The sequence below is a fragment of the Mesitornis unicolor genome, unplaced genomic scaffold (assembly GCF_000695765.1).
Source record: "Mesitornis unicolor isolate BGI_N332 unplaced genomic scaffold, ASM69576v1 scaffold31009, whole genome shotgun sequence".
NCBI lineage: Eukaryota > Metazoa > Chordata > Aves > Mesitornithiformes > Mesitornithidae > Mesitornis > Mesitornis unicolor.
In genome coordinates, this window is record NW_010209909.1 from 1 (window position 1) to 15,371 (window position 15,371).

A 15,371-nucleotide genomic window follows, 5' to 3' on the forward strand; every position below is an offset into this window, starting at 1 on the left:
AACCAAGCGATTCTGTGATTCTGTGAACTCTGGTTCATTTTTAGCTCATTCTGTTTTGATTGGATAAAGAGGACAAAAGGCACGGTGTTTTTGAGAGAAGAATCTGAATGGAATATGAGTTTTTTGTTGCAAATTTTTAATCCAGTAAAGCATACAACTATAATAGCAGTAAGTATCTTTCTGAGAAGCAAAATACCAAACGCTTTGTTAAAAAAGAATATTAGATCAATTTTTTTCACTAGCACTAAGCAAAGAGAGAAAATGAGATACAGTTGTCAAAAATATTGGAAAAACATTGTTTTTCATCTTTGCATGTAAACTTTCTTTCCCAAACTGTTAAATACAATTCAGTAGTGCTAGCAATTACTTCTTTTTTCCTAAGCCTTTTCCGGGCTTTTTTTTATTTGCAGTTGGGCTTTTCCTCTCTTGCTCTGCTTGCAGGACTGCTTCACAAGTTGCCAGTTCTTCTTGTTTTCTGCGCTCAACCTCTAGCAGCTTATTTCTGGCTGCTTCCTGAATGCTCTGAATTCTGCCTCGTGCTTCATCTAAGGATGCCTAGACAAAAACAAACAGCAATACCCCACCAACACATGAATCCTGATTTCATCAAAACCAACTGCAACCTTCCTGTTATGTTTCCTTGTGTGACTCTAAGTACAGAGAGAGCACCTCTCCTTTTCTTTTCTATGAGTGTTTTTATTGATTTGTCACAGTGACGCAGCTGTGTATCAATCTTTTCATAATGAAGAACAAAAGGAATTTCACAAAATCCCTTTTTAAATTGCTGACATAATAAGCTAATTGTGTGAAATAGGACAGGACAACAGACTAGGTATCCATCTGGGTCTAGTCCCTCTTCAGTTACTGGCTTGCTCTGTTGTCTTAACTTTTAAGTCCCTTAAAACCTAATTTTCAGAAATGCCAAAATGCCTTAGGACCTATAGTCTTTTAAGAGGCTAAAGGAGCCTAAATCACATTGACCTTCAAGGAGAGTTGGGACAAGTGGGATTTGAAGACATTTGAAAACTTCCTCCAAGTTTCCATCCTGGAAAATGAGGATACCTGGATACCTTTATATAGTTCTCTGTGGCCTACAAATGAAAATACTGTAAAAGTGCTAATCAGCACAGTATGCATATTCACAGATAACTCTCATTTTGAATTCATACTGTGAAACATCTTTAACTTGAATACAAAAGTCTTGAGAATGGTTGATCATACTAGTGGTGGATATCACAGCAACAGTAACAGTTACTGAAAAGTAATCTTGAAAACCTACCTGCAGATTCTCATACATTTCAAGTATATTTTGCTTCAGTAAAGCTCTGGCATTTTTTTCCTTTTCTCTTTGTTCCAAAGCCAGCTCTCGAAGTTCTCTAAAATGGTTCATTTTTTCTGCTTTTCCTCTCTTTTGATGTTGACTGATAGACTCATTTCTTAGCACAGACTCAGACATTTTTCTAAAGGAAATACAAATATAGTTCTCCTGTTTCAAATACAGTTTTGGATGGTGTATATTTTGTTTAACACCTATATGCATATATTTGGCTTATATACTGCAAATGGTTAGACATGGTTAAGGAGTCATTTTTCCACTGCATAACACCAATGATAAAGTACATTCCTGAGGTCAGGTCTTCTTATACTTGAGTGTCTATTTTAAAAATATTTGTAAAATCATACTCATCTTTGAGCATATGAAAAACTCCTACATGTGACACTTATTTTTAATTTGAAAGAAATATCGTATTTCCAGAAGTTTTTGATATTATAATTTGGCATTAAGATAAATGTATTTTTTTTTGCCGTTGGCATAATGGCAGCTAAGTGGATAATATATTTTTATAATCTCACTTAAATTACTAGTGTAAAAGTCAAGGAGTTGAAGACAAATGAAATGCTTCCATGACTCAAGCCTGTGAAAGTTATTTTGCCACATTTTCTACTGTTTTAATGTTTTTCACTTAAATATAAGACCAGTTTCCTTTTCAATTTATAATTAAATCTGGGAGTTTTTTCAGTGTTTTCTAAGGTCTTTTGTAAATCAATGCATAAATACCACACTGAATACAAATGGACTTAAACATGAACTGTGTTCTGGCTGCAGCAGAGCAAAGATGCAGGTACATGTACATTAGCTAGATATGTTCGTATTGATGCGTAATAAAAAACTTTTCAATAAAGAATAAAACTAATAATTATTTCAGCTATGAACTATTATTAACTGAACTGCATTTGCTAAATATATTGTTTGAATCTAGCATCACATCCAGACAAACTTCATATGTACTTCTTTCAAGATGACCACTGAAATAAACATATTTTCTTGCACATGCATTTCCTTCTAATTTTGATGTCACATTCTTATTACATGCAGTGCAGTGATTCAGCTCCTTTGATATGTATTATGTTAAGGAAAGGACATAAATTATAAATGGATGTAGGAAAGCACAGATTTTAAAACACATCCATGACAGGAAAATCAAAGCTGAAAACTCTATAACATTTACACTTCTGCATTCACTACTGAGTGATTTTGTGTACAGAACATAAAGGACAGATAAAACGTGGCCCAGGAGTTTCACAGCAACTTTAACAAGCATGTGTAAGAATTGTAGCTTACTTCAATGACGTGTGAAGGATAAAGCCTAAATTCACATCTATCATACTGCATACAATTGTATGCAGTATGATACAACAAGATACAGGTGTGTATTGCATTTACTCATTTCTACACATGAAAATCCCTAGCCAATCTTTCATTTTGGTGTTTCACTGGGACTTAATTTTCTTGCTGCAGTTTACCTTATGTAAGGACTAAGGTCCATAGGTTCCCATTTTTTTTGCTGTGTTTGTAAGCTTGAGTCAATAGCTGCCTGTGATGCTTTCTTTCCTGTGGTAAGGCAGTCTACAACAGAACAGATTAAATTGGTTATGCAGTTATGTTGGGAGGCTCCATCTGAACTCTTAGATAGTGTTTTCTCGGTTTGGCTCAGCAAAATACACTATTAAAAGAGAATATTCGTTGGAGAGGATATAATATTTCTGCCTTTTTATTTCCAACATTCATGACAGAATCAAAGATGCTGCAAAAAGCCCACATATGCTAGAGTGAAATATATGTATTTTAGCTAAATCCACAGTACTCAAGAAGATTTGTAAAACTAAGCAAGAACATTCAATTTAAAGTGACTGAAGAATATAAGAATAACTTCAGCAAGGAATCACATTCTTTTATTAAAAAAATCAATAAAAACCTGATTGTTTAGTCCTGGCTGTAGTTTAAAAAAAATAAATTCCCTTTTGGGCAGAGATTTAGTTTGGGAAATACCAATCTAAAGAAAAAAGGTTCCATGACAACTTAAAATTGTCATTCTGAAGCCTTATAAATTTTGACCACATTGATAGTAACCGTGTTATGCTTTAATGTAGCATTCTCAAAATACAATGACATATCTGATACTAAGCATGCTACTGTGCTGAGCTGCATTTTGACTACTCCAGTGCTTCCTTCTTTCAGTTTGTCTGAATGTGCTGAAAATGCCTGTGAAATTTGATGAGATTTAATGATGATTGCAGCAGTTTATTTCTATAAAAACTCTCCTATTACCCTACATACCATTGAATCAGTTGAAACATTTGAAAAAATATTACTGAAATTTTCTCAGCAAAAATAGGAAAGAGGTTTCTGAGCATTAAAAATATTTGCTGTCTATACATACACAAATATACCAGCCTTCTCTGTTGGTCTAGAAGGCTGACATGGAGTTTGGAAGTGCCTTAGACACTGTCCATCATAAAATTACTCTCCAGAACATAAAAAAATCTCATTAAGATACTGAACTTTATAGAAGTGTTCAAGCACATTATTGTCTATTGTTACACTCTATGGAGCTGAACCATAACAACTTAAAGTCATTGGGGTAACACCTTTTTACTTCATAGGACTTTGTATTAGACTCCAAATGCTTAGTTTAGAACAAAGCTCTTGGTAGAAAACCATTAATTTTGGAGTCCTTATCCAATAACTTAGAGAAAATAATATTTTTTCAAGTTCCTTTGGAATCCAAGATGTAACTAATTATGTGTTTGTCTAAGGCAAAATATACTTTGAGTTCTGAAACTGTCTTGGGAGGATTACTTACCTGACTGGCAAAATACTAATCCTAACAAGCTATGTACTGGCCACAGGTTCTAGTCCCATGCACATGAGCCATGACCAGATATTGTCACAGTCAGTCTGGGTATTATACTTTCCTGTTTGTGATGGCCTGGTGTCAGCATTATTTTCAGAAGAAAGGAAACAAAAACCAGCCTAGCAGCCTTGCACTCAGTTCAAATTTTCATCAGAGTCCAGTAATTGCCAGGGAATACAAATGAAGATTCCATAGAAGTTGTATCCACTAAATAAAATTAGACAACACTTATGGAAGCTGCCAGGAAGCTGATACTACTTAATATGTACTTTTTGACACCACACTTCCAGAGCAATGTCCATGAATGGTTCCCATGAACATTAACACAAAGAGAATGCACGTTAGAAGTATTAGTGTCTTACTGACATGCTATTTCAGCTGCTAAGCCATTTAAAAATATTTCTACACTAATGAACTCTGGTACCCAACTTGGAATTAAGGGAGTAGGTATATTCCACTGAACTTCCAAAAATTTCAGGTTAATATAGGGTTAGAATTCTAGTACAGAAGGACTGCCTAAAGTTTGCTTAAGGGTAACTTGGCAGCCTCCAAGAGCCGCGAGGCTGTATCTATGTCTGAAAATAGAGCAATGCTACAATTAAAACAAAGAGGGGATAGAGAAGATAGAAATTAAGCATGCCATTGTGCATTTGGACACCTTTATAAGGGCTGTTCTATCCATTTATTATCAGTATTTAATTCAGAAGTCTTTTCTAAAGAGCTCAACATGATGAACCAAAGACATGCTTGACAGAAAGTTATACCCTTACCTCTTTCTCCTGAACTCGGTGTTAAACTGGCAGTCTCAGTCCCAGCTATGGGGTCCTCTGAATCTCTCACAGCATACTTATTAACAAACTGCATGCGCTCCTGAAAAGCCTAGAGATCAAAGTTTTAATCCAGACAAGAAAATTTGTACTGCATACTTTAAAACCCAAAGAATTTTCAAAAGTAGGAATCTATAAGTGGTCAATAAGACAGTAAGTCTTCAAATCCACTGTATGTGAGATATCATGCTACTTTGTATTACTGGTGAGTATATTTCACTGCTTTATCTATAAAAACATCATCTCTAACAACAGGGATACCATTAGTGAGTCACTGGGGAGATGAAAGGATAAATAAGGGGACCACATTTCATGTCAGATTCATATTCAACTCAACTCTCCAATAGATTTTTTTTTTCTGAAATAGAACCTGTCAACATGAAACATCCAATATTTCTAGTAATATTTTGGAACCTTTATTTGTTTAGTTTTAATGTGTTGAGTAGAGAATAAATAAATTAGCATTAGTACTTAAAGTTCATCTTTAATTTCCATGAAGTGTGTCTTGAGTACCTGAATAAGAACCCCAAAGTAAGCCTTTGTAAGATGATAGTTCAGTAGAATGAAATGTAGGCAGTACACTTTGAATGGTTTCACTCCACTCAATGCAGGCTGGCTATATTTAGTACATAGCCCAGATAAGAAAACAATACTGTCACTAACAAACCTAACACCAGAGTGCAGTATGCAACTCTGCCTGGGGATGGAATCAGAAAAGATCCTAAAGTTCCCATTGAATCAGTCCTGAGACATGGAATAGTTACACTAAAGATCATCATGCAATGAAATACTGGAAAATCTCTGGGTGGTTTAAAATAATCTTTGGATTTAAAAATAAAAACAAAACAAACAAAAAAAGAAAAAACAACCTGAAAAGCAAGTTTTCCTCATAGCTGAATGTATGGTCAGAACACATTCAGTCACTGCACCTCCTCAGGGAAATATCACTTCCTCCTAGGAGCTCCTACAGCCTGGTGGTTTAGTTTTTCTCCTAAGAAATGGGAGCGATGGGTGCAAACCCTTTCAGACTCAATCACCTTTAAGGCCAAAACCAGGCATCACTATCTCTGCCTGTGTTTTCAGAAGGTGTCTTTGGCTCACTGGGCTTTCTCTTAAGGGCTCAGATTGCCAGATGGACAGAGAAGCCAAAAGTCAGCCTTAAATCAGGCACCTAATTCCTGGAGTCAGAGGCCATGTGACCCCTGGAACAGGCAGATGTTGGGGCAGGATGATCATGAAGAAAAGAGAAGGAAAGCTACTTAGTCTGGATAGCAGACCCTCAATTTAGACCTTTTTTTTTTTAGTGTATTACATGCAATTGCTGCAATTTTCTTAACAATAACTGGTTTAGAAAAATGTCACAGACCTAAGGGGCTTTTAAAATGGAACCCTTTAGCTGTAATTCAGTTGATTTTCTGATCAAAAAAGGCAACAGTGCTATCAACATTCTGAAAGACTCTTTACACATCAAAGTGGATTCATTGCCAGCTAATCTTTAGGAGGTTGTATTTGCATTTTCAGTCTCAGCACAGCCAATCTAAGCTGCAGAGTAATGCATCTCTTCCTAGATCAGAATTTAATAAAGTAGTGTCAGAAAAAAAATTGAGAGTTGGATACATTAAGAGAACGGAGAAAATCTGAAAGTGTAATGGGAAGAACTTCATTTCTAAAAGGTAATATAAAAAAAGGTAAAATGCTTCTAAGCTGAGATTTCTGGCCAAGTATCCCTCAATGGTTAATTATGGTGGTGATGATAGTGGATGACTGCCAGATAAGTTTGAAGACTGCATTTTGTTCTTTTACTTTCCTCTTTTTTTGCTAATGATGCTCCCACTTCTGAATCAGCAGTATAACTTTTTGCTTTGCTAGAAAGAACATATATTATTTTTCCATCTTAGGTACATGTCATGTCAAAAGAGCCCAGCTGCAGCTGGCATTTGAATTGCTTCTCCAAAACAGTGAAGTCATACAGAGCAGCATGTACAGGCTCATGGGTAACCTGCAACCCAGAATGAATTTGGGAATCCTGGATGCAGAGGACAATTTGAGTGATAATATGGCCAGGCGCCAGTTCTTCAAGAGAAAACTTTTGGGCATGTTTATAACAGTGTCTTTCTCACTAGAATCTGTTCAAGCTAAACATTAAACTTGTTGCAAGTAGCAGCTTTGCAATTGTGTAGAGGTAGTGGGCTTTCTAAGGAGAAACTTTTCTCTGTTTTGTGAAGTAGAATCTCAGTGTAAAAGTCTCAGTGATCTGCAGAGGTCAAAAGTAGGTGATCTGGATTCCTGCGACCCAGAATTCATGCATATAATCACTTGATTCTTTAAGCTGTGCAAAATTTACTGTCTTCCACAGTGTGGTGAAGAGGACAGCCATATAAGTCAGGTCTCTGTTGTGGCAACTGCTCTACCATCACAGCAGCTCCTGCATCTTGTGAAGAAATGTTACTGCAAAGATTGCACTCTGGTATTACCTTAATAGCTCTTCCTGGGTCTGCAGACTCCCATGCTTGTTTCAAGGCTTTGATCTCATCTACTCGCTGAGTGTCTTTCTTTACCTCCAGAATGTCTGCCTCTCTCTGTTCACTCACTAGACGTAAAGTCCAGTAAGGTTGGTTTGAAACAGCTTGCTGAAAGTGAAGCATCATAAACATAATGTATTCATTGGTATACATCTGCTGCCACTATTTAGGATGAAGTTATGCTTCTGTTTCCTGGTAATTTTCCCAACTGATATATGTTATGCATTGATAGACTTTGACATGCATAATTACGCAAACAGTGGCTGCCAAAGGAAAGGAAAATTATTTTGCAGTGTCTAGAAGCTCTTTGAGGTATAATTTTTACATGCTTCCCCCCACTCCCATACAGCATGCTCCACACTTCCAGTTCTTTTGAACACTCTGTCTGGACAGGAGTATTTTGTAGCAATTGTCTTGTCTCCCTGCCATGCTTTTTTCTTTCCCTCCTTTCATTTCCTTCCTTCCTTCCTTCCTTCCTTCCTTCCTTCCTTCCTTCCTTCCTTCCTTCCACAAAATTTTTCACTAGAAGTCTTATATTTAACTAGGCTTTTTGTGTAAAAATACATCTTGTTCTGTGTCATGAGGCATCAGGTTTTTACCAAATAAAACCTTTCTTTCCCAGACTCTCTAAACTACCTTAGCGTGTGACTTCTCCAGAGCTGTGTGGGACAAGTAGTGCCTGAAATGTAGAAGACTATATTGCTGTCTGACCAAGGAATGAGATACTGTGCTGCATATATTTCTGGAAACGGTACATCTGAAGAAGCTCTAAGTTCAAGATTTAGAAATAGAGATAGGAGTTCAGCTTTTATTTGAGCCCTAAAGGTGTGCATCTTCTTTATCTGCAAACAGTCTCATCTCGAAACTTGCATCTGTTTTAGTGGCAGACTGTTGTACTCCTAAGAACTATCATCCCAGCACTCCTAGTGTACCCCATCATTGGAGCTGAAGGCAAAAATCTGTCACAGCCTGAAGATGCATTGCATTTTTGTGGCCAGCAATTTCAACTGCAGACACTCAGACTGCTCTGAAAGAAGGATTAAGGCATTATTCCAGAACTCCATAAAATTAGGTGTTGATACGAATCATATGGAAGTTTGCTGTGCAGCAGGTTTAGTCAACAAAAGAATTCTGCAGAGATTTCTTCATGAAAAACTATGGAGATGCTCTCCCCTTGAGCTGCCTGCCATGAGGCAGCAAAACTCCCAGCAAAAGCAATACCATTAAATGAGGAGCTGTCAGTTTCTTCCTTGCTTTCCATTAATCTGTTTGCAATCCATAAAGTCAATTACTCCTTTTAAGGCATATATGCTGGCAGTAGCCTTTCGGACAAGTACAGAACACTCAGATTATCCCACTACAGATAAGAATTTGGAAGTAAGTACCAATTTATCTGCCATTGTTTGTCTGCAAACTAATGACAGTTGTGACATATGAGACAGGAACTGACTATAAGGGAAAGACCTATTTCATCTCCCTGGGGACCCATGAAAACCACTACAATGAGGGACTAGTGGGACATGAATATGGTGAATTAATGGAATTTGCTAAACCTTCAGCAGAGACACAAATGAGACTAGCAAAAGAAACAACCAGTAGTTGCTTTAGACATAAACAAAGAAATGAGCACATTACTTCTCTAAACGCAGGATGGGCATCTTTTACATGCATAATTCAATCTCTCTCAGGTGTAAAGCTAAAAAGATGGCAAAGTAGAGCATGGAGAAATGCAAGGGATAGACTAGAAGTGCTAGTAATACTGATCTGCAGACCTGATCATATCTTCACATTCAGTACAATGATGGCACATTAAACAAATCCAGTTTTTGGCTTTGTTCTCACCTGAGATTCAGGTCGAGATCCAAAAGATATGATTGATCCTCTTTCTTTATTGTACTTCTCTTTTTCTGTCTTCTCAGATGCTTTTTCCTTTGATTTTTTGTTTGGTTTATGAACACTTGCAGACTTTTGTCCTTCAAAATGATTACGCATTAGGGGAAAGGTATGCTCCTCATGCTTTTCCCCATATACTATTCAGATGTAGTTATGATGCATGATGAATTAGAGGACACCATTGTCATCCATAAATATATTTCCCCATGTAATATCCAGGGTAGAATAACAGCACAAAACAGCCATATAGAAAGACAAAGAAAAGTCAGTTACTTAGTTGACACTTTCAAGTACTATGCTAACATTTATTGGATCAAGAAAGAATTTGGGGACAAAACAATATTTAAAAATAGACTTACAAGGTGGATATATTGTGACAGCCTTATCTGTCCTAAATAGCACTTTACCCAGGCCTTAACTGCGCTTGCCATGGTCCCTGCACATCAGTTACTGCATTGTTGCCTTGTGCATGGGTCAATCCAAAGATTGCAATGTACAGAATCATGATCTGACTCTGACTTTTCTTACATAGTCCCATACAATCTCTGTCAGCATCATGCATCAGACAGGTGAGAAGCTCAAAGTAAGTAAAGTCAGTGTTTTCATTGTCTCATAAGTCTGAAAGTGTGAAGAGCAGAAGGGAAGAGGTGCCACACGAAAAATGGGGGAAAATTAACGCAAATAAGCATATTTGATATTTGATGCATATTTAAGAAATGCAAAATTATCAATTGCAGAACTATCTGAGAACATTTTTTATTAATTATTTTATCAGTACATGTGTATGCTGTATATATGCTATATATCTGAATTAAAGATAGTGAAAATTGACATTTGTAGCATTCTGCACTGTAATAGCTGGTGGGAGCTGTTAACAGAACTTTTTGCATGTCATATTCTTGTTAAAACAAACAAACAAACAAACAAATAAAGCAAGCCTGTAATAGCATATAGCTTTAAAAGGATAAGGAACACATCAATTGAAACAACTTGGAATGGACCCACAACACAGCAATAAAGATTAAAGATCTGAGTTTGAATCTCCATTTCCTTCCACCTTCGCACTGCTTGAAACATTAAACAAATGTTGAAAACCTAGATTTAGTCAAAAAAATAAAACAGGGGATTCCTCTTGGAAAAAAGAGGAAATGAGTGACTATTTTACAGTCTGACAATAATAACAATGTACCTTTCACTTAATGCTATGCTTTTCTAATCTCTTTCCACTGAGGACAAATCACTGTGCTGCATGATTTGATCCTAAGTCCACTAAAGATATTCCACTGGCTTTAATGAACTTTGGATCAGATTTGCAATGTCATGGCTGAAGTTATATAGATATATAAAACAGTAAATACTAAATATATAGAAACACATTTATAATACATGTATAACTACACATACAAATATATATGATATGATATGATATGATATATATGTGTATTACATCATACATTATACATGTATAAATTGTATTAATCTTATCTCCCCATGGTACTTAAATAATATATAATGGTACCCAGGTGCTAAGCTTAAATTGATTCAGTGCTACCAAAGCATACATTAAAGAATGAAAGCAAAAATTAAAGGTGTCTCCACAAATATTGAAGATACTAAAACAACTCCAGGGGAAATGCAATTATAAAATAAATAGCGATGACATTATTTGAAGTTATAGTATCATTACATAAATGGCTTTCCACTTAATTTCACATTATCATAACATATTAGCGCCATAAATCAGGCTGGCGTACACACATTTTTCATTAAATTATTTATTTTTGAAGATAAATTATTTACTGCCTATAGAAACACTTAAGAGACATTCAGTATCATTAACTAAATGATATCGGACAAAGACTTTCTATGTGATGGGATACCACAAGCTTTGTCTAGCTTCTATCAATATTTTACAACTCTGAATTTTAACATTTTGATGCTCTAGACTTATTGTGTACACTGAGAAGTTAGTAAATGACAAACAAACATATTAAATGACAGGGCTAAAATGATGCATCTTGCTTTGACTCCAGATAGGAAGGCTTAGGGCAGGATTCAGCTGAGCTCTCTTAGCTAACAGCACGCTGCACTATCCAGGTTCCCTCATCCATACTACCTCCCTGAGCAGAGCAGGCAGTCTCCCCACTTTCTGGGATCATCCTTCAGATACTCTTGGAGGGGGCACTGGCCGCAGTTTGGCACTACAGCATGCAGCCCACTCTGACTCTAAGGGCCACATGAGTAGTTCCTCCAGACTTTTCCAAGGACAAAGCCAGGCAAAGGCTTTGTATGGGACGTGATAAGAAGAAAAGCAGAGAGATGATACAGAAAGTAAAAGGCCATTCCAGCTCATAGCTTATGCATCAATCATCACAAACTCTCAGTGGCAGTTACTGTATATGTATGATGCAAAGAAAAGCTTGGGCATCACACCAATTGACAGTGATGGCAAAAAGCTGATAGCAACTCTTAAAATCAGCTTCTCTACCACTTTTCAATTATTTACTCAGAGATTCATTTAGCCTAATGTCAGAAGGCACCATTGTGATCATCCAGTCTGATGTCCTGTCTATGACAAGCTAAATAATTACACCAAATGATTCCTATCTGAAACTCATAACTTCAGATTGAGATACAACTCTCTTTTTTAGGCAAGATAAGACAGCTACTCCTGATTCATGAAATTCAAATACAGAGAATGAATCTCATTCATAGGTAAAATACAGAAGAGTCTTTTGAAGATTTCTTTTTTTTTAGAAGATATCATGCTCTCACTATCTGAAATAGGCTCTGAGCATTTAGTGCGATTACCCAGTAGTTGGAAGAAATGGCTGTTACTTGCCCCAGGAGAGACTTTCAGATTTGGTTAAAAAATGACTGTGAAGTTCAGATGTTGCTTTTCTTGCCTTTGACTGGACTCTCAGAAAGTTTCTGAAAAGATGGCAACGTGAAAAATCTTTCCAAAGTTGGGTTTATCCAGACACTAAAGTTGCAGTAAAAATACACCAGTATAGAAGCAAACCACCAATATGGTTGGAGTAGTAGGGCAAGGTTAGAGTATGGCTTAGAGGTCTACAGGGCTTTAAACACTAGCACTATTGTGTATCCTCAGTGACCTATTTTGTCGCTGAACACCAGGCAAGTGATTAATCACTACAGACAGGCAAAGTGCGAAAGAGGTAAGAGAGGGTGATCTGAACATCCTGTTAAACATATCATAAATCCTGATATTAGCATGATCCAGCAAGTTCTCCTGTGGGAAGAGAAAACCTCTGGAGAAAATAAAAGGAATACTCCAAAGGAATTTGCCTCTTCTGCCTTTTCAAGCCTACCTCTACTACCGGGGTTGGGTGTCCTATCTCCCCCCTGCTCTCAACAAAATACACACTGCAGTCAGCATTCAGTGCACACTGATGATTCAGCTCTGAGTTGTCACAGTTGCACAATAAAAGAACTGATCTTACTACAACAAAAAGTAAAACCAAAGAACCCAAAAAGGCAATAGCTGAAAACCGTATCTACAAAATGAATCTCAAAATAATTTTGTTTGCACAGTCAAGCAACTTAAAATAGTGATTGCAGTTGCAAGATTGCCTATTTATTTTTCTCCTTTTACACAAGAATTATGATCTATACCTCACTTTTTTTTAAACTAATTTTTCATTCAACTCTTGCTCCATTAACAGTTCCCAATGGAAGGGAAAAATAAAAGGAAAAAAAAGAGATAAAAGAATGGAGAATGTATAAATACTGGCATTTCCTAATTCCTGTGTTCCTGGGTTTTCCAGGTTAATGCCTTTTTAATGTACTGCTTCTGCAATGTGCTCTTTAATAAAGCATTTAATGACATATCTATCTAATAAATACGACTAAGTATTATTAATGAAATAATTTTGCTAACATAGATCTGTTTACAATACTGTCAAACTGCACCATTAAGGATTTTGAAGAAAGGGAAGAATAATAAACATCAACAAATAAAAATTACAAAATTATCATAGCATCTGTATGCCAGAGAACTTATTTTCTCCAAAAAAATTCTTAATAAATATTTATCATGCTGGTGAATATCGATAGTATAATAGTATGCCTCTTCATTTAAAGGGAGACTAGTTTAAAAGACTTTAGTAAATGCTAATACAAAGCTGAAATATGCTTTTGCCATGATAAATTAGCTTTAATACAAAACTAACTCCAGATGGCACTGTTGTCTTACATGAAAAAGTGATGTGTGAAATAGTGAAAATTGTTGCAGGATTTTTCTATGTGGTTCACTGCAGCTTTCTTAAAATTCACAGGGTGAGATGATGCCTTTTTTGGTTACACACCAGCATTGCTATTGCGTGAATTGTGTGCTTAATAACTAGTGCTGGCAGCTTTAAATGGTAAAGCTCAGTTTTCAAAGTGCATTAAGATTAGCTCACAATCAGAAAAATATTCAGAGATTAAATGTTGGTTTTTCCGAAGTACTTACTTATAGTAAGCACTCTAGATAAATATTGCTGCTAATAGGGGTACCTAAAATAAATGCTAAGTAGTAAATACAGTAAGTGTTGGTGTTTATGATTTGTGTTGGTTTTGATCTCTCTTGGTAGCCTGAGCAATCTGTTGGTATCTTTGTATAAACAGAAACACTCCATTAATATGAACTGTGAAATGGATTTGGGTTACTTTGAAAGGCAGCAATTATGAGGGGAGACAGAAATCACAACATGTAAAAAGCATCCTAAGAGAAATGTTGTTAACACTGACTGTGGCTTGAGTATGACTGACTGCACATGGGTCAAAGCATCAGTTAACATGGAGAAGGGAAGCTATGAACTGGAATATTGCTACCTTGATCTAAACATAAGCATACTCATGACATTGACAGGCTTCAGTAATGACAGTTGAGAATTAGTGAAGAAACTTATTGTATTAATAACTGTAATAATATTGTGTTAATGACTGTAATAATGTGTTAACTTAAAGTGACCTCCTTTGACCTGCAGTTTTACAGCTCACGGTGACAGCTGTATGAAAGGATACACGCCAGTAGCATGACTGGTGTGTTACAAGCAAGCTGTTAATATGTAGCTGACTCAGAAGGATATGACAAGGTAATAGTATGTCTATTGTAAGAAGCGGTCTACCATTAAAGGTAAAACGAGGAGAATAAGTAGAGTTATCTAGGAAGAAAAGTTGATTTAGTGAAGAATGCAACAAACAAAAAGCAGGTGAAATAACCACTAAAAAAGCTGTGTAGGAGCCCGTAAGGCTACATGGCATAGCTCCTCATATATTACTAGAACTGACTCGGGAGTACAATAAACCAACAAGGTACATATTTGTAAAGTTCTGTAACACTAGCTGAAAAAAGACTGCAAAAATCTCAAAAGTCGCACTCATCTTAAAAGCAAGAAATGAAATAATATATGGCAGCAATTACTGCTGATGAATCTAACTTCAGTCCAGGGTACTAGAAATTGAAAAAAAAAAAAAAAAAAAAAAAGACCAGACATTTAAAAATAAATATGTAACCAGAGTAAGATGTGAAATAGCACTAATAAATGAAGATCTAATCTTCCTAAGAAAATATATGGGTATTAGCAAGTGTATATATATGAGGAAGGATAATGCAAGTAATTTCTTCTTATTTCATATTTTTAAAATTGAGTAATTGAGTGAATGGTGGAAAGTAACATTTTAGGTTCTGCAGGAGTCTAGGGGTGGGAGCACAGATGAGTCAGCCACAGGGGTGCATGTGTATGTGTGCATGTGTGAAGACTGGCAGCTAGAGTGGGTCTGCAGCTGCAGGAGCTCATATGGGGTCCAAGGACCAGCTACTGGGCGGACGAGGTGTCTTAAGTCTAGCTGCTAGAAGGATCCACCTATATATATATATTTATATCTATAGAGTCTCTCTAGTGGACTTCCATTCTGTCCAGCCAGAG

The 15,371-nt window shown here is 36.3% G+C and overlaps 1 protein-coding gene across 1 annotated transcript in view; it reads right to left on the minus strand.

Annotated features, from left to right (window-relative positions):
* Positions 1 to 363: 363 nt before the first annotated feature.
* LOC104535546 (androglobin-like) overlaps positions 364 to 15,371 on the minus strand; it is a 38,657-nt gene continuing 23,649 nt past the window's right edge. The window contains exons 11-16 of the mRNA XM_010193014.1: positions 9,388 to 9,575; positions 7,498 to 7,653; positions 4,961 to 5,075; positions 2,806 to 2,908; positions 1,280 to 1,460; positions 364 to 555 (exon numbers count right to left, since the gene is read on the minus strand). Of these exons, the coding sequence (XP_010191316.1) occupies positions 364 to 555; positions 1,280 to 1,460; positions 2,806 to 2,908; positions 4,961 to 5,075; positions 7,498 to 7,653; positions 9,388 to 9,575 (935 nt within the window). The remainder of the gene's footprint in view (positions 556 to 1,279; positions 1,461 to 2,805; positions 2,909 to 4,960; positions 5,076 to 7,497; positions 7,654 to 9,387; positions 9,576 to 15,371) is intronic.